We start from the raw sequence: 25228 nt of genomic DNA on the forward strand, positions 1-25228 counted from the left end.
TTTAACACTCTCACACATGAAACACTCTAGCCTTACATGGGACAACTGAACAGCCTCCTGCTGAGACCAAAACTGGAGACGTTATTTTGAGGAATCTTTACCCAACAAATGATTGACACATTCATTAGATGATTACTTTTTACTCATCAGACTCACTTGGATTGTACACAACTATCTGGATTGTTGTACAATGTTTGGATTCAGCACTCAAAGATGGACTCTTCTTTGTGTGTTCATTCTCTGCATGTGTCAGGGATGCAGAGGGCTGCAGGTTTGGACCATGGGTGGGGGGGAAAGTGGGCAGAATGCGTCTGGGTTCTCAGTCCCTGTGGTGTTATTGTTGACAGAGACCGGAGTCGCTCAGGATGGAACGAGCCAAGGGGCAACACCAGCTCCCACCACTGAGCTCGAGGATGACAACTCTCTGGGCTACACAGGTACTGCTGTTGCTTTCCCGTGATTCTTAGTGTGTCTGTGTATCGATACGTGATCCTCAGAAGGTTTGAGTTGACCTTTGAGGGAAAAAAAGGCCTTGAGTTGTTAGGTACATTATTAACATCAAAGTTTTGCTGCTGAAACTGTTTGCCTATATAACCTTTATTTAACCAGGTTGGTCCCATTGATATTAAATGACTCTTTTTCAAGGTAGACCTGGACATGACTGTCAGCAGCATAAACACCTCAAGTTACAGACACAGACACACAGTTATCTAAGTAAAAAAAAAACCAGTTTACATCTTAATGAGTCCGCATTTTTGAATCGTTTCACACAGGAATTAAACTCCTGTCTATTGGATAAAATTCAGCAGACACACCTATTGGACTCACCTTCACCCACAGCAGGCTTTGGCTCTCTTTTACTTATTGACTTAAAACCAAATCAGAATGTTTCATGGGAGAAAATGGTGTAACGAAAAAAAGTAATGAGGCCAGAGCAGTAGGCTAACTACAGCTTCATGTTTTGACATGTTGGGCCACTAATCCAGCTGCCATATTTGACTGGCAGGTTCATCCTGCCAGGAACACAAACAGATTTAAGCCAATTGTTTGCTTTTTTTGAAGCGGAAAGATGCTTACAGTTGAAAAGTCATTGGACAAAAGAAGTATTTTCAGTTTCTGGGTGCTGAAAGAGTGAAGTTCTGGGGAAATAGTACACGGGAGAACTCTGAATCAGACTGAGCAGCTGATATCTCCTCAGCTTGCAGAGCTCTGCAAGGAAGAGCTGTGAGTGAGGATCCCCAACTGAGGAGAAGACTCCCACACAGGAGCACACACAGAAAATTGTGATGACACATGTGTTTTAGTTAGGGTTTTTGGGGGCTCAGAGGGAGGGAAAAAGTATTCTTAGTGTGATGTCACGGCGGGGAGACTTACCTCCCAAGACGATCAACTGGACCTCACACAGCTTGAGGAAAGCTTGTGCAGAAATGGAAGACCAAATTAACTGCCGAAACTGTTGTGAGGGTCAGCACTGTGTGCGAGAGTTTGGCAGCTCTGGACTTTTTTTTTGCTTGAAATTCAAGAAATTACCAAAAACAACATGCAATTATAATTGGTATCACACTGGGCTTTTTATCTGTGGTGCCAAGACGTTTCAGCAGTGCCAGTCAACACAAGTATTGTTGCAGGAATCTTAAAGTTTAGTTAGCATGAAGTCACAGCTCACAGTTTTCAAAGACTGAGCAAACTTTGAAAGAGGGTTTCAAGAGGGAGATCATGTCATATATGCCTCACTGCATCTGGGTTCATCTTTAGGATGATGAATCTGTGGGATGGACAGCGCCGGGAGTTCATCTTTAATCTGGCCATTTAATCCCATCTGTGCATGAAAATGAAGGAAGTTGATCTGGCCCAGTCAGTGAATTGGAAATGAGACTAATGTGTCCTAATACCTCAGTCTGCCACTGATAGGGCAAAGTGGGCGACTGCCAAAGGCTCCATTTTCAGGGAGCGTGACTCGCTGTGTGGATAATCTTGACAGCTGCCTGTTTTAGCTCAGGTGAAAGTGGAGTGCACCTTGAAGTGTTACAGCAAAGGATCCTCTGGGTGCCAGGTTGGGTTTAATTGTGGTGTGAACTCTACAGGGAAAGTGGTTCATTGATTACAGAGTAGGTTTCACTGTTTATCTGATCTCACTCTTACACATGACATTGAGGCAGATGAGTGTTATGTTGTCTACCAGTGTCTCTAAAGCTGTAATCTGAAACTTTTTTTACCTCATATAAAACTGAAAACATCTGGCACAGTGTTAGCCAATGACACGCTAATGTCTCTTATGGTCATCACCTGGGATTAATTCAGTCTACTGTGAATTTTATAAGGAACCACATGCTGACCTGAAGTTCACAATCCACTAAAAGTGTTTTTTATTGGCCCCCTCAGACATCAACTCTCAGCCAGCTCTAAATTGTTTCCCGATATCAAAGAGCTTTGCTCAAAACTTCACATTCATAATAAATGAGACTGACCTGTGTGAAGGAAGAAGATTAGAGAGGCGTATAAAACTCCCGCACTTTGCCAGTCGACACACACACACACACACACACACACACACACACACACACACACACACACACACACAGGAACGAGACGGCTCTTTGGTTCTTCTGCCTGGACATGAAGCGTGACTTGAGAGAGCACATCAGAACTCATATCCTGCCTCTCCGCTGACGGCTACCATGGTGTTTGTGACAGATCACAAAGGAAGGCGACCTCAGAGAGCTCCTCTATTTGTCGGGTTATGGAAATAAAAATAGGAGGGAAATTGAAGGTTGCCACACTGTTGTTGCTGATTGGCTTCAGGATAGAGGAGACCAGACTTTAATATTGAGTTTTATTCTTCTCTGAGCATTTACAATAACCCATTCACTGCACAGACCAAGGTACAGCGAGGTCATGGGAGAACAAAGACAAGTCTTTTTGAGAGCTGTAAAGTGAAGGAGGTTAATCTTTTGGTACAGTCAGAAAGATGAGAGATATGGCATTGTATGAATCATCAGAATATGCACAGTACAAGGACCGCATCTCTATTATGAAAATCTGAAAGTTGCACAGCTAACAATAAAGATATAAACTGCACTTATGTTTGGATGAATTTTCAGATATACCTGTGTCTTAACTGATGATACTGACTTAAGTCCTTCCTGCTCTTTGTCTGCATACACACATAAACGCACCTGTTTTGTCTCATCTGCAATGTGTAACACACAGAGGTGTAACGGTGTGGTGGAGTCGTTCTGCCTCTGATCCACCATCCGAGGTAGTAACAGAGGTATAAAGCAGGGAAGTTTGTGGCCATGTGTAGCGTCAGAGCCATCTAGTCATTATCTCACAGTTGCAGGATTTTAATGTGTATTCAAATTTTATTTCAAGACAGCTTTGATGTTGTTCTTTTTTTAGAGCAAAGCTTTGATTGGATGATTCACTTGTAAATTCAACATGCTGAGAGAAGAGAGGCAAACAGCAGGTAGATTAAACATTCATCAAGCTGGTGTATGTACCATGCTGACTAACTTGCTGCTGATGAGACTATTGTCTTTGTTTCAAAGTATTCATCATTTAACATGCTTACTTTTCTCTGAAAGATTAAAATGAGCACCAGCTGAGTGTCACTTTGTCTGCTAAAGCAAAGAACACATATCATTGCTGAAGTTGGACTTTTAAGTTTTTCTTTGCAAAGATGGGCCGGCTGAAACTTGTCACTGCACCTTTAATGATGTATATATCCACTTTAAGCCTTATATTTATATTTCCATGCAAATATGTCACCCAGTGTTCCATAGATAATAACCATTAGTTAAGGGTGAATAAACCAATTGTGATTGGATTGAGCTTTTTTCTTTTACCAAGTAAGTTTTTAGCTGGTATATTATGACACCTTACAAAGTTGACCAGAAAACACCAGAGATCTACAAATGCTTCAATGAGACAGGCACAGATCAAGCTGTAACCTTCAGTGGTGTAAAGTGAAGAAACACCCATGTCCAAGGCCTAGAGATGATCAGAGATAGATAGATAGATAGATAGATCGATCTTTATTTGTCCTTAATAAGGAGATTTGTTGTCTGTACAGGAATACATGTATGAACACAATAACCATAAACATCCAGCCTCACAGCAATGGTGCCCCGCGACTTAAGTACTGATTGTTTGAACAGAAATTTAAACTCTGACTACCTGACAAGTCTAAAGTTAAGAAAATAGAAAACACAATTTATAAAACACAGCTAAACACAGGATCACCACATATCTGGGTTGCTGCATTTATTGTGATAGCAGAGCTAGCACCATCAGCTGCTAGAGCTCCTTGCAGGTCCTCATGCCTGTGCTGGCAGCTTGACCTCCAATTTCTACATCAAAATAATACCAAAATGCATCGCGCTACAAGATGCCATCTTTCATCTGTGCTTGTTTACAGCCAGGTAGTTGAGCAATATAACATCATGGCAGTAGCCATTAAGGGGAGCAACAGCCCCTGCTAGTGAAGGTTGGCTGTGCTTCAGCTTAGGGCACAACATCTGACTGACGTTTCAGGCCTACAAATATAAGAATATTAGTAATTCAGACTGATGAAGGGGATGTTTATTCTTTTAGTTGACTAAATGTGAACATCTCTATTAAAGTCTAATGTCTGTAAGAACACTAGAAATAAAATAAACATGTACTAATGCCTTTGGCTGTAGTTTTTTACTGCCTCCTGAACTTAAAGTAAACCAGGCTCTTTGACAAGATTTGCCACACCTCCCATTATTTTTAAAAAGGATGGCACATCCTGAAAATGTTGCACCGTTAGTCACTGAACATCAAAAAACACTTGGCTAACTCATGCTCATGTAGTAAAGCTAGTTCAATAAGACGTACAATCAGTGGGATGTGTTACTACAAGTTGTTGCACACATTGAAAACAGTGCCAGTATTTGAAGAAAGATGAATTATATTCAGAGTGTGACTCAGTTAATACTTCTTTCATTAGTCACTGATACAGACAGAGCCAGGAAAGGTAAATTTAATTCAGCTGACACAAATTGTTTTAAGAAGCAAAACGAGTTCCCTCTCATAATGTTTTAGTATATTTATATCTGAATTGAGCCTTTGCAGCTTATATTTCTAAATAGATAAAGGCCAGTCAATGGAGACCAGGTGTCTGTTTTTCCCTCATTACTGTGGATGTGGAATGCTCCGTGTGTGGCTACATGGCACTGACAGCTTTACCATGAGGAGATGGAGAGCTCTACTCTCTATTTGTCCTCTGCTTTCATTACCGGGTTGCTGCTCTGGCCTTGAGAGTTCCCAGCCTGAAAACCAATTTCGTTGACAGTGTCACCCCCTCATATATTACCCAAGAGTCAGCACAGCATCAGGGTGGCACGTAGCCATGACACTCACTTATGTTCATTAGTGTTAGTGCTATTGTAATCATGATACAGGAAACAAAGAGAGTGCTACACGCTAGGCTAGCTGCACTCTCACATATTACTCCCAGTGCAGCAGCAGCACTCGTTTGCCAGCAGTGCAACAATGAGAAAGATCCCTAGCCGTGCTGGGAGGAGTGATTCACATGAGATATAATTAGTTATAACCATGCACTAATGTCCTGCATGCAGTAAAGGTTTTTTTTGTTCCCTATCTAATCTCCTTTCTTCTCCCTTGTCTGCTCATCTTGGCTTAGCACCGTCCCAGGAAACGGGTTTATTAGCCATTCTCTTCAGGATTAAAAGTGGAGTAATGTGGTCAAGAGGCACTGGAGTGGGGGCTAAGATTTGAGATGGGAGTTAGCACAAGTGCAAAGGGGACAAAATCCCAAAGAGTGTGAGGTGAGAATTAAATTGGAAATATTCAGATTCACGTTTCTAGTGTGCTCATGATAATTGGGGAGAAGATTGGATAGGGTTTTGCTAAGTGCTAATAATCAGCTGCTCGTGCCCTGTCAAACAGGTTTAATCTCTCAGTGCAAAGATGATAAGTGTTTTCTTATGATCTAAATGGGTCACATTCTTCAGCATCTCAAGGGAGACAGGAGGAAATACGTAGGGTCCCTCTGTCTTTAAAGGAGTTCATGGTTCAAATAACTGCTATAACAAATTCTAATTCTTAAATTCTTGCAAGCAGTCTCCGACCTCTCTTTGCCACTTCCCTATACATTACAGTCTAACTCGGACAATAATGATATGCTGTAAAGTAATACTCTAGCCAAATAGCAAGCCAATACATTTCAAGATATGGCATGTCAGGGTCTTGTCTCACTCTGTCAGGGTTCTTTTCTGCATAAACACCAGCTAACATTATCCCTTACTTAATATGTTGAGATAGTCGAAGGTCAGAAGACGTGCCACACGCACAGGCATCTTGGCCGCAATACAGAACTCTGCAAAATGTTTTCCACACACAGTGTATGCCCTCAGAGCATACTTCAAATGAATGAAGCCTTGAATGTGGTGTCCAGTATTTCCAAATGCGTCAGATCAAGAAAACAAACCAACTTGTACCATATTATATCAGGTCCGTAACATGCCAAGAGAAATAAATCCAGTCTGTCATATAACCGGGGATGCATGGTGGTGCAGTGGTTTGTGCTGTTGCCTCATAGCATAAAGGTTCCTAGTTCTAGGGCAAATGCTTTTCTGTATAAGGTCAGCATCTTCTCCTTGTGCATGTGTGAGTATTCAGGTACTCAGGCTCCCTCCCACAGTCCAACACATACTTCAGAGATCAATTTGTGACTGTATATTTTCTCCAGGTGTAATTACTACTGTCTTCGTCTGTTTATGTCGACCCTGTAGTTGACTGGCGACCTGGGCGTACTCGCCTCTCGCCCAGTGATAGCTGTGATCGACTGCAGTCTTCTGTGACCCTGAGTGAGACAGGTAGTACAGATAATGAATGGATTGACATAAAACTCACAACATATAAATATATTTTGCATCCTTTCTAGGACAACATCTGACTGATATTATACGGTGTAACAACCGCAATGGCACACCTTTTTGATGATAGAAAGAGCTTACATGATTAAATCCATACCACTGTCACTTCTTAGGAACATAACCATCAGACAGAGACTCAGTCATTTTGACAATAGACAGTCCGGCAAGTGGTGTGTGCTGTATATCATGATCAAATACAAAATGCTTTTAATTCTGGACATTCTCAACTTGTTGAATTTGCTGCAGTTGCTTTTAATAGGCAGTACTTTCCTTGTAAGTCAAACTTTTATAGAACGACCCCTCCACTTTGTTGTTATTTCATGCCAAACACTGATTTCTTCATATCAGAGCCGCCCTTAGCTTTGGATCAATTAGCGATCTTTATGAGCAAACACATAAAGAGCGCTTCGCCTCCTCTCTGACAACGCTGTGTGCGCCTTCCAGCTTAAATTACTCTAATAACTGTCAGTGCTGACTGACGGCTTGATGATCTGTAAAACCATTGCTGGGTTTTATTAGCGCTGATATGATTCATCCATAGTCATGTAACACACAGAGTTCAGCCAGAGACTTATTAGGCCTGTTTCTCTGAGCCTCAGTGTGAGACTCAGTGGTGTGACTGTGTCTCAGCAGGGCTCAGCGTCTGTGTGTGTGTGTGTGTGTGTGTGTGTGTGTGTGTTTGTGTGTGTGTGTGTGTGTGAGTGAGGAGAATATCACAAGAAGGGGGGTGATGGGGGCTGTAAATCTGAGCAGCACCTGCTCCCTGGACTCTGGCGCGTGGTGTGAGGTCAGCAGCGCCAGATATCCCATCGATCATATTTATTACATTCATCACAGCGCCAGTTTGTTTTGGCAGCTGATCGCACCACAGTAAGAGAGACAGAGACAGAGAAAGAATAGGCTTTTTATTCAAGGGGCGGGGAGTTCTTTTAGCCTGAACACTGTCTTTGCATTTTTTCTCTGCTCATAGTCTTCAGAGAGAGATCATTCACCAAGGTTGGCTCTAAGAAGTTCCCATTAAAACCACAAACTACTGCAGAATGATACTCTGGAAAGTTTGTGGGAGAAATAACTTTGAGAAAGACAAATATTACTGTCCTATCAATTCTCAGCTTCTTGGCAGTTTGGTTTTACAGTCGCAGTTTGTCTAGAGTGTTGAAAGTGTATGTGTTTTTCTTCATTGATTGATTTCTCTTCAGTAATATAACATAACAAATGTGGAAAACACAAGAAATAAGAGTGAATGTTTATCTAGTCCACATAAATTGCAGAAAGTGCTATGGATTGTTCAGCCACAGTGGTGGAGTTCGAGGAATACCAATAATGGTCTGTCTGTTGGTTAGCCAGAGTAGTAATTTGGTTGAGACTTAATCTGTCATCAACTGTTGATTGTATATTATTGATATTCATCATCCCCAGAGAATGAGAATGGTAATCTCCTGACCTCCCCTCTAGTGGCTTCATGAGATTACCTTGGTGGTTTTTATGAGCCATTTCAACCACTTTTTTTTCAGACATTCAACAAAATGTCTTTGTTTCTCATATGTTGTGATCAACTCTATATTTTTTTGTATGTGTACATCAAAGTTTACAACCAAATATCCTGATATCATTGGGCACACATGTGTAGCCTAGCGGTTATAGCATGTGCCCCATGCATCCTCCAGTCCACTTACAATGTTGATCATACTCTACTCTGATTTGTTCAGCGATGTCCTTAGATGTGTAGTATGCTTCCTCGTAAAGCTCAAAAGCCTGCATCTAACACTGCTGCCATGGCAATTGTTTCAGAGATACTTTAAACATTTTACAGCTCTGAAACCTCATGGATCTAAGTCCAGTAGGAAAATATGTTCCTTGTGAATGAATGTGGCAGTGTGGCTCATTGGTTCCCCTTACAAAATAATAAAAAATCAGCCCTCGAAGCAAGTTCAACCTGGATATATGAAATTTGGTAGGTTTATGAACCATGCCTAGACCTAGAAAAGAGCCTGTTGGACTCTGATCATAAAGAGTGACATATCGACATCAATAATCTGAGGGGTTTTTTTTTGGCCTTGTGTAGGGTAATACTTCAACAAAGTCTTCCGTGGGCATTTACAGGATCCACTTAGAAATAAGTCAGTACAGAGAGAAGACTTTAAGATGAGAAGTTATCAAAGTCATGTTCACACAACTGAAACGACGTGACCATGGTGGCTCACTAAATCCCAACCATGCCCCTTTACTGCATGTCATCCCTCCAGTTTCTACTCTCCATATTTTCTTTCACTATTCAGCTGTCCAACTGTATGTAATAAAGACAGAAATGCCCTAAAAATTAGCTTTGAGAAAAAAAACTACCAGCATTCCCAACTTTGTGTTAGCTACATGTGTCTGCTAACCTGCTATTGAGCAATAATTAACACATAGCATGCTTACTCCCCTTAAACGGTGCACATGTATAGACTGCCCAGTACTATATTAGCAACATAGTGTGCGTATTAGGATACTTGCATTAGCATTTAGTTCAAAGCACTGACAGCAGCACAATTAATTTAACTTGGCAGTACACTCTTCGTCTTGTTTACTACTGTTATATAATGCAGATTACATTTTGCTTTTAAGAAAGTAGAACTGACTCAATGTGGTAAACTGAGCTACTGATCCAAACACACACGTACTCATACACACATCCCACAGAAACACTGCAGTGATTAGAGGAAACAGCAATGCCAATAATGAAGTGGATCTTTTTACTTGTTTGGTTGTGCAGTTTCCCTCTGTCTGACTCTGTCTTTTTGCCCTGAATGTAAAACAGCTTCTCTTTAACTGAAAACTAATTGAGCTGTTTAATCTGTCACTGTCAGTGCTGTCACATCTTTATCCTGAGAAGATAATTGAACAGAAATAGAAGAGCCTTTTTTCAAAATCCTCCGCAGCAAACGCTCACATTTGTAATGCAGTTACAATGTAATGAAGAGATTGAATCAGGAAATTGTTGTTTATGTTTCCACTTAAACAATGCTCGGATTGTTGCTGTGATTGCGCTCTGCTCTCGGTCAGGATCTTGTCTTGTATCTCGCTTGCATGTGATTGGCTTCGCTCCAGCAGTGATAAGAACAAAGAAATCTCTTGGCTCAGTTACTCTGAGCCCCACTGTCACTCATTAAAGCTCTCCTGCCTCTAAACCAATTAAGCCAATTAAGCATGAAATACAATGCTGCTTCTTGCGGCCATTATGCATTTTATCTGAGGGAGAGAGTTAGACAGAGGTCACCAAACAAGCTGCACGGAAAGATAAAAGGGCGATCCAAGGACAGCCAGAGAAACTTTTATACCATCCATTTGGGTTCTGTTATTCTCTTTTCTGAACTGAACTGAACAGAACTGAATAATGAAGTGTTGATCGTAAGCCTGAAAACTTCTTCTGAACATAATAAACTTCACGTCTGTCCGTATGGAATATAAACACTAATAAACATTTATTTGACAACAGAAGTGACAAACATTCATGCTGATTTCCTGATCGTCTGCTGCAGCAAATATTCCAACATGTGACTGTATTTTGAAGTTGCTGCCAGGACGTTATGTGATAGCCGGGTTATTTTAATCAGCCTCCACAGACCATGTCGGGGCTGACGCTAAACAGATGCTAATGTGAGGCCCATTAAAAGACACGGGGAAAAAAGGAGGGGATTCAGTGTGTGCAGGCAAGCGGAAAAGCAACAGCCTGTTTATCGCCTCATCCTGCTTTGTGCTCCGAACCTCGCCGCGGCTTCCTGTGAAGCTCCCCCTCGTTCTTTCTGCCTCACATTTCTCGCAGCAACGTCATGCATGGGGGCATTCCCTGAACAGAAACAGATTTGTTGAGTTCTCTGTCATTTTCTTTTCACTGGACCTCTGTCTTCTTTTTTTATTGCTGAAAACTGAACAGAGAGGCTGTAGTGAGGAAAAGAATGATTCATTCTTGTGTTTAAGTTTGTAGCACTCTTTTGCATCTTCCTTGCATGGTCCTTTTCACTGCTGTCTGGCAAACCCTCAATGAAATAGTGACAGGAGACATTTTTAGCCTTGTCTGCTTTCTCTAAAGGAGGTTTTGGCTTGTTTCTGTGGCTCATCTGAGTGGGTTAACTGTATTTATTCTGGGATGGAGCCCAGATTTTTGCATTCCTGGGCCCTTATGTAGAAGTGAAGGGCCAGAGTATTGTCCAGAGCGCACAGGCAGGAGGAAACGTTCTGACTATCACTGAGGTTTCTGTTGTAGATGTTCCAGAAATATGACAGGACTACACTTAGTGCTTCACATTCAGTCTGTGCTGACATGTGTCAAGGTCTAAATATGGCTGGATTTTGTCAGACTAACCAGCTTTGATTTGAATTTTGAATCAGTTTCTTGGCTCAATAAGGAAACATTTCTAAAAACTGATGAGGTGCATTCAGACCAAAAGCAAAGAAAGTATTTGCATTTTGTTTCTCATGTAAGTTTGACCCAGGGTTATTACATCATTACAGTGTGTTCAGAACAAAAGCAAAGTGAATATGTATCAATACATCAGCAACATAACCTTCGTTAATAACATTTACTGAGGAAGATTTCACTGATGGAAACCAAACACTGGTGCTTTGGGAGGAGTGCCTATTTATTGGTTTCTGTTGAGTCTCAGTTTCACTGTAAGTAGAAAGTCACATAGAGGCATCACTTATGCAGTATATACCCAAAAAAGAAAGATAATTTCTCTTTACAGTTGCATTGAATAGGCTACAAGATTGATTAAATAAAATCATGATGCAGTTAAAACAAAATATCTGTCAGGTCTGTCTGCAAAAAGACAAGAACACAACATTTGTGTTACCTGTTTGTTGATTGGAGCTAAGACGGATCATTTCTGATGCATTCAAGTATTTCAGAGAAATCCAAACACAGATTTTCTGTTTCAACACAGCATCAAGCAAATTTGCAGAATAAGTTGAATTTTGTCTTGTGTCATTTGATGCAAATTTACACAGGTCTTTGACTTTCTTTTGAATTTCATTGCATTGATATTTCAGTTGGTTAAGGTATAAGCATGCCTACACACCTAACCCGTATGTCTCTACTCTAACCACATCATTCACATATTGTTTAACATTGTCTACTTAAAGCTCCTGTGAGCAATCTTCAGTTTCTGTTGATAATGTAATAATCATCTCATCTGACACCTACCCCCAGCAGTGGTTACAGAAATTATAAATAATAATCTGTGAAGATTAAATTATTTCCTAAAAGGTCTTGTTAGCTTCTTTTAGCTCATCAAGAGGCATCAATGTTAGCTGTACGTCATTGTTTCATAACATCAAAAAATTCCTCACAGTAGCTTTAATCACAATCCAACCTTTTTTATAAAAATGAACATACATCAACAGGTCTGTCTGATCTGCACTTAGAGAAAGTAATTTAAGACTAAAACAGCGGATGTGCTATGAAGGAAGATACTTCAGCAGTTAGTTGTGGCATGAAGCTCCACCACTCCCTGAGCAACCAATCAGAAATGATTTGTAGCCTCTTTTAGAAGACACGGAAACACCGATATGATCCAACTTCCTCAGGACTTCGGGTCATCTCTCCTCTCCGCCCTCGCATCACATCTCATCTTCCGTCCCTTCCTCTCAGTCTTTGTCAGTCCCACGTTAACAATCCGTCATCCCACCTGAAAATCATCTTACCCTCAGGAGGGCTGTGATGGAGCAGGGAGAGGTCTCCTGTTTGTACGCCCACTGCATGACAAGGCAGTGCTCATTTCACATGATATATGTCCTGCAGATTCCAGCGACCACACAGTTCCATCATGCAACAGTTACTTCTTACAGGAAGTTTTAAAGAACAAGAGATTTCCATGTGTTGCAAGAGACTGGAAAAATGCTGGCTCAGGTGAATGAATGCAATTCCATATGGTTAAAGTCATCAATTTTTAGCTTGTTTTTTTGTCCTCCATTGGGGTTTGAAATGATGGGATTTAATGCCAGTGTTTCTCCACCTTTCCCACACAACTTCAAGCCTGTGTATAAGCTTAAAACATCCATGAGAGTCCCGCCCTTTCTTGTCAGAGAACATTGCACTCCTGCAGGTTCACTCACTCATCCTAGATAGTCTTTTTTTATTTGAGATTATCAGCTCATGTAACTCTAAAACATATCATAGCCTCAAAATAGAAGCAGACTGAAGTTACCCTGCAGCTATTTACTGATTGTTTTGGAATATTCACAAAGAGCTTGACCAAACATTTTCCTCTTTCCTCATGTTTTTCATGTTTATCTCTTCAAAACACCTTGGAGACCTGGTGCCCAATGCCAGCTCATGAGGACTACAAATTTGAAATGCTGTCTTATAAAAAGAAAAGCAGCACAATGAATAAATAAAAGGATGTCTCCTCAAGGACAGGACATGGATGATAAAAGCTGGAGTGAATGTGAGGCGAGTGAAGTATGCTAACCATCCAGCTTGAGTGCCTGTGAAAGGAACTCAAACATACTGTACCTGCAACTGCCGTATTCTGTCCAAGGTGACTCCAGCCGGAACTTTGACAAGTTTCTGTTTACTTGCAAACATATTCAGGAGGGAAAACTTCAGCCTGTGGAGTGTGGAATCCAAAAATGCATTGCTGTCCCTCTAAGGATGGAAAAGTGCTCTTTTTCTGTCCAGTGGGGAGAACGTTTTTGTTGCCTCTCCACAGGGAGTGTCTTTTCTTGCGGGGGAAAGGTTTTGTTTTATGCCATCTTGTTTGGTGCACTGGTGAGATGGGAATGAAAGCCATTAAATAGTCTTAGTCGGGGAAAAAAAGGGAATGTGGCCTCCTTTGCTTTCCCTCGCCTGCATGTCACCCCGTCACCTCTATGCTGAGGGGGCCTGAGTTTTGTGAGGAGTCCAACGCGTCTGAAAGGGGGGACTCAGCATGACGGCTACAGGATCCCCCGTCCCGCTGCATACATAGAAACATCATAAGAAAAGCTAGATGGTCCACAAACTCCTTTTGAATGTTAAAAAGAGAATTATCAGGGTCTAGAAAAGGCCGGGAAGATGAGAGACAGTCTCTCCATTGAGTGGTTTGATGGTGTGATGGAGAGGGGAGTGAACTTCAGCATGCATATTGTTTACAGAGTTGCCCTCATTAAGATCCCATCGTACTGTGGGGGGAAACATTGTCACTGGATTTAGGAAAGCGGCCAAGCCTGCAGGGGTTTATGTATTTGGCAGATCTCAAGGGAAGCAGCATGAAGGATACTTGGTGGGAAGTGCGGCGATGTTTGCGGTTTGTTGCTGTTTTTCAAGAGGATCTTTTGGTCAGATTTTAATTATTTTCCTATTTCCAAGGGGTACCAAACTGCAGCAGCTGAACTAGCCTGTTTTTATGAAAGCTAAAGGCCCATCTTCCAGCCTATCTGTCCACAAGCATCGCCATGCAGACTCTGTGTTTGCTGGTGGTTCTGTTTGCAATGCTCGTCATGCTGGGAGTTCCGAAAAACCACCATAAGGGTCCACATGGTTCCCATCGTGTCACTGGGTCACAGAAATCTCTCTGGTGCAAACGGATGGGAAATAATTATCACCAAAGCTTCCAGACTTTGAGGCACTCCCACAACAAACCACATAAATGCAACCCTGGTTCTCACAGTAAGTACAAAAAGTGTAATATTACACAGCTGACTTCCAAATATGATGGCTCATCAAATCTTTGACAACATTAGAGTTGTTTTGGTTCTCCGTAGCAGTTGTTAAAAGCCTCAGGGCTCTGTAAAATCTAGGATGGGAAACTTTTAATCCTTTTGTACCTTTTTTTTTTTGGAAGCTGTTATGTGCGAAAGCGACTTGGCTGTGGTGTCAAAAGCTTTCTGCCGTCACAGCCCTGACAATGTGTCAGTTTCCTGCCTCAGCTGGTCTGATCGAGGTTGCAAAGGACAGAAGAGGGAGAGGACAGAGAACTCTCCTGTTCAGGGAGCTTCATAACTTGTGCATACCTGTCTTTGATTTCCTTTTTTGACAGAAAGGAAAACAGGGTGAAACCAAACCTGTCTAAAATAGTTCAAGGCAAAATTTGAACGATGAAAATGTGGTTTATAGTGGTGGGGTCGGAGTCTAAAATCTTAAGTATCTTGTTTACTTTTATGATGGGATTCGGCATTTGAATAATAAATAAATGCTAGTATGAGTTTGTTTTCCTTACATTCTTCTTCTTCTTCCCCTTTCTTTTTTTGCAAATGACATCATCATGTCTGTTTTGTGTGCTTTCAAAATACTTATCTCTGTTCTCCTCCTCGCACCCTGTGGGTCTAAGAAAAGACTTCGCTGAATGGCCTCTGTACAGATCCAGGGCTGTAAACGTTCTTAGAGAAACAGGACACACAGATAGGGAATGAAGTGTGTAAGGCTGTAATATAATGCACACATGCATGATTGAGAAACAACAACATGCTCAGAGGTGAGCATGAGGTGAGCGTGTCTGTTGTGAAGCATTCAGGATAGTGCTGATTGCAGACTCTTAAAGTGGTGCAAAGAAACATGTATAGAGTAATGTAAAGCTTGAGTTAGTTAAAATGAGTCTTTATTTGTGCTGAATGGGTTTGTTGTTTCTATGGTGATTAATTTGAGCTCATTTTTAAAGGAGCAGCCTCTTTGTAACTGTTAAAATGATTATTGATGCCCGTCTTTTCATGTGTAGGAGATTGTTTACGTTTTTGATGACTTACTTTTTAACGACTGCCCTCAAACTAAATTTGCATTTTTGATGTTCATTGTGCTAAATTGAGCAGCTGACAAGGAATTATAATTGAAGCCATTCAGTCTGCTCATTTTTTAAAAAACAGATTAAAATACAGTCTTTCTTCGTCATGACTTTTTCTTCTCAAGTGCATTTATTGTTGTTTCTTCATTCAGTGGTTGATAAAGTATGATGATTTTTCAGTGTTCAGCCCACAGCGTTGAAGATTTCAGAGAAACCGCCACTAAACGTGGGAGTACATGTTGTGAGAAGTATCTGAAACATGACACACTTTCAGAACCACAGGGCTTTATGACTAATGTGTCACCAGACTCTCTTAAGCTGACACATGGAAAAAACAGGTCTCTATATATCAGTACTGGCAGGCTCCACTGGAGGGCGCTGTTGGGTAAAAAATGTGCAGCGGAGTTAACATGGAGGCTTTGAGATGAGCTGTGGAAATGTGAATCTTTGATTCCTTCATTGTGGTCATTCATGCCTCCCCCACATTCTGGATATGTTAATGCAAGGTAACTTTGCACATTTAGAAGTGACATGTTCCAGACCTTCTAGAAGTTCTCCGAGGCTGAAGTCTGGATGACTCAGAGGTTCAAAGAAGGATACAACTGATCACACTAGAGCGGAGAAAAACTCTGTTCACTGAAGCTTGAACTAAAAATAAGATGAGAAACACATTTTTTTGGGAGAGTCCTTACTTTATATGAAATTGGTGGAAAATGTGACAATAGTGCAATGGACCACGACATAAATAGTCCAACCAGTTTTTGATTAAACATGTGTAGTCAGAGAGAAGTGATGCACATTAACTGCAGACTGTGTTCTTTGGATTTCTATTATTTTTTACACTTGGTGGCTAGTCTCTGTTGAGAAACTTCATGAATGAAGTTGTCAGTCTAAGACAGGCCTGAATGGAGTCTGACGGCGTTGAATTTTAAATGTGAAACAAAAGTTTGTCAAAGAAAATGTGACAGTAGTCAGAGTTTTGATGTTTTTGGAGATTGGTGTCAAATATTTTAATCTGTATATCTTTTTATGAGGATAAAAATAGCATTTGGAGATAATCCTGCCAGTAATATTGTAAAAATTAATGGACTACGAAACCACACGAGACAAAACAAAAGCTTTAAGTAGGCTGTGTTAGAACCATTATATAATAACTGCTGAGATTCAAAACACACTGCTAAGTCCCTTTAGGAATATCAGTGGAACAGGATTAAACATGTGTTAGTATTCATGAACCGCAGAAAGAATAAAAACAACATGTCCGGATAGTTTTACAAGCTTTCTCTTATTATTGGACAAAGTGAAAGAAAACACAGCAGCCTGCCAGTTTGTGCGCTGCGTAACTGCGTAACAGCGATCCAGGCGGGAAGAGGTTAAATTTCTTCTCTGGGAAACATTGTCGGGTCTATGGAGGGGGTAGAAAGGCGCATACCAATTGACGAGCCATTCCGCTTTTCCTTGAATGAAATGCTGTGAATATGAATCCGTGTTTGCCCCCTCGCGCCTGAGCTCCGGGGTCTGCGAGCGCACGAGGATCTGTTGGAGTTGCAGCGGAGGAGAAACGGGGGGAAAGTGATGGAAAAGTTGCTCTGATCTCGCGTGTGGATCTGGTGGATGAGGGAGGACAGGACTAACTCGCAGAAGTTTCCGATCTCGAGTGACAGATTCAAAGCTGGACTGAAATAATGTGACTGCAAGGACAGAGCCTTTACGCGTGGACTACAGCGACAGCTCGCGTTGTTTGACACACTTTTAACTCAACTTTCGGTTATCAGTGGATTTATTATTTTGTCCCTTTTGACGCACAAAGGAACTAAATGAATTGAATGAGGTCGTTTGCCTGGTCCGAGCGCACGGCAGAAACGGGATGAATTAAAAGAAGGGATAGCGCTCCTCTGCTCCTACTCAGTGTGTCTTTCATAGTTTTGACACATTTCTTCATTCAGTTCCACTGAAATACTCAAACGGAGCATGTGCTGAAATTTCAGCTTTTTTCTTTTCAATATTCATTGATTAATTTTGGATCCAGTTCTTCCAAAAAGACGCCACAATAAGCTCCTGACTAAGCGCGCTCGGACTGTTTTGGTGTTTCATTTTTTGTATCTTTCAAACTCTGGATTTTAAGTTTTTGTTCCACAGTTTGACATGAAGGAGCGGATCCCTCTGCTGTTTTGTGAATAATTTGGATTACACTATAACATTTCTCATAAGAGAGACGTTGAATGATGTCTCCAACTTCTATTGGATTTGTAATTCTGTTAGGATTTCTCCATGTCTGCTCAGGTAAGTCAGTGACAATTACTCCAAAGTTCTTCACTGAATTTCTACTCTTAGAAGGTTTTAAAGTTGATTATCAGAATAAATAAATAGAGGAGAGGAAAACACATGTATATATTTCATAAGCTTAACTCTTTATATTGCAATTCTGTAAGTCTTATTTAAACATAACCCAAGTACTCAAATGGACAAGAATCCTTAAGTGAAAAAAGGTGGCTGCAGGGCAAATGTAGACTCCAACTTTCCCAGCCATAAGAACAGACGTTTTGAACATTGGACTCTTGTAAAACTGTGAGAGTTTCTCAGGCCTCAGTCTCATCTGTGGCGTATTTACAGTCATGCACTGAATAAAAGAGGGCAGCATTCTGATACACACAGGAGTAACATTTTCTCCATTGACCAAGGACTCTCAGGGTAAAGGGGGTAGTCTAACTTTGAATAGCTGAGCACACATAAAGTCACATATAAAGTGGTGCAGCCATGTGGGATGTGTGCAGAGAGCAGCTATCATCCTTCATATGGACAGCACAAACCCCTGTGGAGAGCATGTTTCCACGTATGCTGTGATACTGGCCATGCATGACTGTTATTGCTGAGTACAACATTTTCTTTTGTTATCAAAATCTGCAGCATTAAAAAGGACGCAGGTTCTTGTTTCTCTACCTTCTCTCTGTTTGTCACATCTAAACTCAGATTCATTATTTTTATGTGAAGCTGCGGCAGCTTCGCTCTTTGTCTTCTTGTTACAGTGACACATTATTCTTCCTCACTGTCACATGGAAGCCTTTTTAGAACCTCTGGACCATGATAGTTTGAGTTTTCCAGGTCACTTGCTTCTGTTATTAGGAAGCAAATGTCTTCTCTCTATTATAAGACATTAAGGAAAAGTGCACCATGAATGGAAGCTTCTGGGTCATTTTACACAAAGACAAACTTGTACTAAAACTGTAAAAGAAAATATACAGTTGAAGTTAAAAACGTGTAAAAAAGTCTGTGACCTTTTGTACCCTGTTAGAAGCTCTAACAACCCTTTAGAATTACCTCTAAGTAACGTGTAATTGTTTACAAGCTGAAACATGAAAAGTGATTTAGGCGTACCGGTCCAGACTTTCAGTCTGTCCTCGTCCCTAAAAGTGAATGAAAAAATAAAACTGTAGGCCAAATGATGCTAAAACTGAAAGATCTTCATTCACTGCTACGTCTGTCCAGTTTTAAGTCAGCGCCTTTCATTTATGATAAATATTGCTCCTGCTTCCAGATTGGTTTCCTGAATTGGGTCTTTGTTTTCAGATATTCAGCACTTTAGGGAAATCTCGTGAACACCATAGCCGCTAAAGGAAACACTGTGTAACACCTAAACAGGAAGCAGGGTCAGAGGTCAGCGTTTGGAGCTATAGGTGGTGCTCCTTGTGCTCCACCCTCAGCCGGATCCTGAGCCTAGACTGAGTCCTCTAATGGTCCTGTCCTGTGAGAAAAACCTTCAGACACCCGAGTTTCCAATTACACCTCGCTGTGAGGATGTTTTCTGGGGAGAGGCGTGAGAAATGAGGCCTGCTAATAGAGATGACCAGACAGCAGATACTCAAAGGATTGCTCTTGGATTAGACACTAGTGTCAGGAAAATTGGATTACACGCCACTTGCCAGGAAAAGATTCCATATTTGCTGCTAATTGGAGGGTTAACAACTTCATCCCAGCGTAGAGAAGGAATCAAATCCCTTTAGTTAACTCTTAAAGGGGTTCAATAACTTCTTGGTGGATAAAATCAAGATTATTTTCACATTGCTGGGCTGCTTGTAAGAAAGTATGCCTGTATGTGTGAAATAGAAGGAGAGAGATGAGATGACCTTTGGCCTTGTCGAGCTGGTGCTGACTTGCTTATTGCTGCCCTGCTCTGTCTGAAGGTTGTAAATTGATACCTCCATCTATCAAGCCTGGCCCTGTTATCAGATGATCTGTCCTCCTGCTATACACTAAATGGTTGTTATCTCTCCTCCAAGTGCTCGTCAGACCTTTTACTCACCTCAGAGGGACCATTCAGATGGGGGCAAGAGGTGGCACACTCAAAAGGACACACTAAGTTGTGTTGAGAAGAGAACGATAGAAATGAGTAGGCAATTTCAAGGCAAATTTTAAAATTTTTATGATTTGAAAAGCGTGTTGTTGAGGACTCAAAGCAGAAGAGTGTATAAGTCTGATAGAAACATTGGCCCTGGGTGTCGTGCCCTTGTAATCAGCCTTGGTTTCAGCAGCACCCAGCCTTCAAGGTCTTGACAAATTGACTCGTAAGTGCTGATAAATTGCAGAGCCCTTCCACCTCCTACAGCACAGTGGTATGACAGCACACAGCAGTCTGCAGGGCCAATTAATGACCAGAGAGTACAGGTGAGACCCATCTCTGTCTCCTCTCTATTACCTTCCCAAGCCCTGAGAACTCACTCATTACACTCAGCCTCTTCCCTTTTATAGTCTCTTACAATTTTCCAGTTTTGCGCAATAGTGTTCTGGTATTTCAAAATCGCCCAATCATCATGCTTTTGCAAGAAAGAAACTGACTAAATGTGATCTGTGCAAGGCAGCCAGCTTCTTGAGAAACACAGCAGGAAAGAGAGTCTTCCCTTGAGTAAAGAAATCTCACACCTGTGCGAGGTGACAGTGTCCATAAAGCTGTATCTCTGTAACTTCCACTAATGCACATTAATCTGATCCTAATCCAAATCAAGCAGGATTTTACACCCTAAGATCCAGGATTAGGCCGACTTTGGCTTAGCGGAGTCGTACAGAGGAATGCGGGAGGGCAGGCCGTGTCCTTTTCCTGCTCATGAGAACTGGCGGCTAAGTCATTAATGAGCGTCTATATAAACATTTCAAAGCAGTTTGTTTGAGGGCTGATAATTAGGCGGTGACTCCTAATGATCTGCTTTCCCCAAACTGCTCTTCTTTTAATGACCCAAAAGGGCTGCTTAATTGGATTAATTAACAAATCCATCTGACGTCAATAGTTTGTAATTTGCTGTGGCTGGGGCTCCACTGATACGCTGTCTGCACTTAGAATCCGAGGATTTAGATAATTTAGTAAAACTAGGGGTACATCCCATTGCCCTCTGTTTCAACCTCTAGAAATTCCTCAGGAATTAACCACAATGTATCACCAGCTTAAGTCCAGACAGCTAGAACTAAGATCAGTTCTGCTCATGGATTGCAGATAAAGTTGTTATGACTTATTTAGCACATATCACTTTGTCTGTCAAGTTGTCTGTCAGTGTAAGCTGTAAAAACGAACAGCCAGACAGAGTTAAGCTGTTCACACTAAGAATACTCCGCAACATAACTTCATACAAGCTTTTAGTCTGGAGCTGGCTGATACTGGGAGGCAGCAGGCATGTTCAGGAAATGACACTCATGGGCCAGTCAGAGTGACAAACGCATCTTTTTCCAACAGTTGACGTAGGAGGCAACATTTCCTTCGCCGCCCTGTTTCAGAAGTTGTATCCTTAAGGGATACAAGGTTTTGCTCATTCTAGTTGTGCTTGGAATTCTTAAAACTTTCCATTGCCTATTTCATTTTCAAAAACTATTTTTGGGCCATTTTCAAATTTCTAAGACTCATCAACTGTGTTCACACATGCACTAGGCTCCTGAAATTTCACAATGAGCTGCATGTGGGAACGCAAATGACTACAGTTTCCCACCCAACTTTACCCAGACTTCATTCTGCCAGCCCCCTAGATAAACTTCCAGAAAGAGTAGAGGTGAGCCCATGTGTGAAGCAGCACAGGAAATTTCAACGTGAGCGAGTGAGCGGGGCAGTGCGATTGATGTCATGGGAGTTGTGTGAGATCTTCATGTACGTAATGAATCTACCTCATACTCTTTTCCTCCCTGACGGTGTCTTCTTCTCTACTTATTCAATAACACCGCGGATACGAATAAGTATAGTACTTGCAGCATTGATATACTGTGAAGGCATAAAACTGACATCATAATGTCTGACTCAGCTTTGCCAACCATCTTGGATATCTTGTTCACATTACACGGTACTGCAGCATCCTTTTTACATCATGTCCTGCCTCCTGAGACCCCCCCTACCCCCACCCCTCCCATCATCACTCTGAAAGGGAGATATGCGAATAAACCATTTCAGGGGCAGGCTGTCCTGATGTTTTCTAGAATTTCTCATTTGAGAGAACACCATAGAGAGCTGAAGAGAGACAGAATACTTGGGGATAACAAGCAGTGAGAGGCTGTATTAGGCTGCTGTTACGAGGACTGTAGCCATTATGTATGGATGTACGCTCAAACAACCAAGTTTAACCATTTCTCCATTGAATATGCATGTTGACTTCATCAAACTTCAGCATGAATTAGCTTCACCATTACTCCTCTAATATAGATGTGTGCAAGACGGAAAGACAAGAGAGAGGGGGCGGGTGTGTATGTTTGTGTATGTGCAGGGTGGCGAAAGGGGGCTTAAGGAATCTCTTCATCCTCTTACCCATCCCCCGCTTTTGTGTTTTGTTTTGTTTTGGCCCAATTTTTTTAAGACTTGCCTTTTTAGTGGCTGGTCAGCACAGTGAGCCTTTCTTGAATAAAGCAGGGGAAAAAAAGCCTGTGGGGATGGGGAGGCCGCATTGTGTCGCCTTAACTGGCCGATTGTAAGGTATGGAGGAGGGGAAGGGAATGCTTCGCGAGGGGCTGAGGAGTGTGGTAGTGGAAGAGGGGGGAGTGCAGCGGCTACACAAAGGCTACCCCGGGGTGTGGAACGAAGGGGGTGGATGAAGGAGGGAGGACGGACGGAGCAGTCAAACATACCGTGATACTCCAGCTCAGGGAGTACCCTTGATCTGGCTTGCTGTGCTCACATTGCATATTCTCTCTGGTCCCTCATGGCAGAGAAAGTGCTGATTGGGGTTGTGGTGGTGGTGGTGGAAAAACTGTGAGGCAAGGACACTTTTCTTTGAAAGGTGGACATCTGGGGAGAGGTGAGGTTTCTTGTTAAAAGTGCTGAGTGCATAAATGATCTCCAGTGTGGCATTAAGGGTTTGGTTTGGTGAAGGATAACCCACATCCCTTATGTGTCCTAATTCTGCGTGCTCAGGAACTCCCAGAAGGCTTTGCCCTGGGCCTGGTGTTAGCCATGGTGGAGAGGCAATGCTATGCTACCATGGGGAACTTTCCCTTATACATTTAAAAAAAGGCTGAGACCTCCCTCCCTTTCATTTTCTCAACTGGGAGAGACTGAGGAGGTGGCATTGAGGACAGCCTTTCCCCCAAGCACCCTTCTTTTCTTCCTCACTCCCTGAGCTCAGGCCTCCTCCCGGCCTCTGTGACCATTCTATTAGCCTCTCTCTGCAAGGCCTGGATACACTTTTGAAATGCTAAACCTCCCTTTTGGTTATAACTGACAGGGGAAAATACCATTAAAGAGGCTGAGAGGAAGAGATTGAATTAGCAGTTAAAAGAGAGACTGCTAATTAGTTGATTAATGTCTTTGGTTCCTCCCCCTCTAAGCTTGAAGATTCCCTCCACTGACAAGGTTCTCCCTACAAATTAAACCATATTTCCTGTTTGTTTTAATCCATGAAACATATATTTTTTTCATCAAGACAGTGCAATTAAAGCTTCGACAGATTCATGTTCTAAAGCAAATCTTAAATCGAGCTGTATCAGCAATTTTAAGCACGAGTTCCTGGGGGCTAATTCTGTCACACAAAGGCGGTGATAAAAGAAGGAGGGAGTGCTGGAAAACATAATTAATGAGAAGGTGACCCTGAAATTCACTAGTTAGACTGCTTTTAGAGCTGCTCCCACCATTCAGCAGTAACCATGGTGAAGAGGATTCAAATAAGTGTGTGAATTTCTGACATGTAAATACTCTGTCGCTCAGAGTTGGGAGATTAAGCCTAATCCTGACTTCCTACTTTCTGCAAACTGGTAACGTTTTGCTTAAATTTAATGTCACTATTGAAAGGAACAAAATCCCAAACACACTCTCCACTATTTTCTTTTCTGTAGATAAAGTGTTCTGTGCTTTTTCTGTTTGTAGAAAAACACAAAAATATTCGAAACTCTTAAACAAGAAGCATACTTTTGACTTCCGCTCAAAGCGGCAGGATTTTTACCTTCTCAAAAAGCTTTTAAAGTATACCTTCCAATTCTGAAAGAGCTGTTTATCAGTCCTCCCTTGCACTATTTCAGCCGCCTTCCACTTTACAATCTCCCTCTACCTCCCACATCCCGTCTCTGTGCTTGCACAATGAAAGCTCTAATTGAATAACAATCGTCGTCACCGAGTGAGAGACAGGTTCTTCAGGCTTTAAGCGCTGGATTGCGTTTTTTGCCTTTGGCTGCACGTCTGTCACCAAGCCTTAATCGAAAGCTTCATAGTTCAAACTATAAAACGTGTGCTTTAGGTTTAGAGCCTCACCTCTGTTTCCCTATGTGAGCTTGGCTACATGTTTTTTTAATGGCTCAGGAGACACTGTAACAAAGATGTGAAGGTGCTCTGTGATAAATGCTGTCCTACTTGACGGTTGTGATTCTTTCCTACATTCAGCGCTGACAGGCGGTGTTTATCCCGTCTCATTATGTCCTCTAATCAGAGCACACATTCACTTCTGTCTCCACCTCTGCTTAGTGTTCTAATGATTTTGATGGGATTACTTTCGACATATTGAAGAGTATTTAGCTTCATTTTCTGGGAATGCAGAGCCTAAATAATTCAGAGCTTTTACTCTGAGTAGAGCACATGACTTTTAATTTTCAACTTGCTCTTCATCCAGAAATTTATAGCACACTTCTGCTTTAGTTTCACACTCATGGTCTCTCAAAATGTTTGTGTATGACAGGGCGGACTGCTCCCAGTTTGCTAGATACTAATAAAACACAAATGATGGATTTAAAGGCCCATAAAGGTTTGTTGAATTTTTTTTATTGGCTACCTCTCTGTTGATCAGTTTTTACAGCTCCTGGAAACACAAAACAACTTTCTAACTATAACATTTCCACTTTTTACTCATAGCAGTTAACACCTAAAGTATCAGAAACTAGTTTTAATCTAAACTACAAAATGTCAAAAAGTTTCTGTTAACTTTCCTGATATCAGGTTTGAATAGGGTGTAGTCATAATGTGTACTTATGCAGAGTTTAAAGAAAAAAACTCTACACACAAGCTTTAAGTGGAACAAATGAGTGTTGGTACTCCCCTTATAAACTTGTTGGTGTATGAATCATGCGCCCGGTATCCCAAAATCTTCAGTATCACCTACTAAATCTCTACAGTTAATAAAA

At 41.5% G+C, this 25228-nt stretch overlaps 1 protein-coding gene and 1 long non-coding RNA gene across 2 annotated transcripts in view; one reads left to right on the top strand and one right to left on the bottom strand.

Annotated features, from left to right (window-relative positions):
• Positions 1–25228, top strand: part of robo1 (roundabout, axon guidance receptor, homolog 1 (Drosophila)) — a 371682-nt gene that overhangs the window by 219449 nt on the left and 127005 nt on the right. Inside the window, 1 exon segment of the mRNA XM_034700847.1 lies at positions 348–437. Coding sequence (XP_034556738.1) covers positions 348–437 — 90 coding nt within the window.
• On the bottom strand, positions 125–911 carry LOC117825161. The gene is made up of 2 exons (XR_004633795.1): positions 829–911; positions 125–512 (listed from the first exon to the last, which is right to left on the bottom strand). It is a non-coding gene; the product is annotated as an uncharacterized LOC117825161 (long non-coding RNA).

This window comes from Notolabrus celidotus, chromosome 14 (genome assembly GCF_009762535.1).
Source record: "Notolabrus celidotus isolate fNotCel1 chromosome 14, fNotCel1.pri, whole genome shotgun sequence".
Taxonomy (NCBI): Eukaryota; Metazoa; Chordata; class Actinopteri; order Labriformes; family Labridae; genus Notolabrus; species Notolabrus celidotus.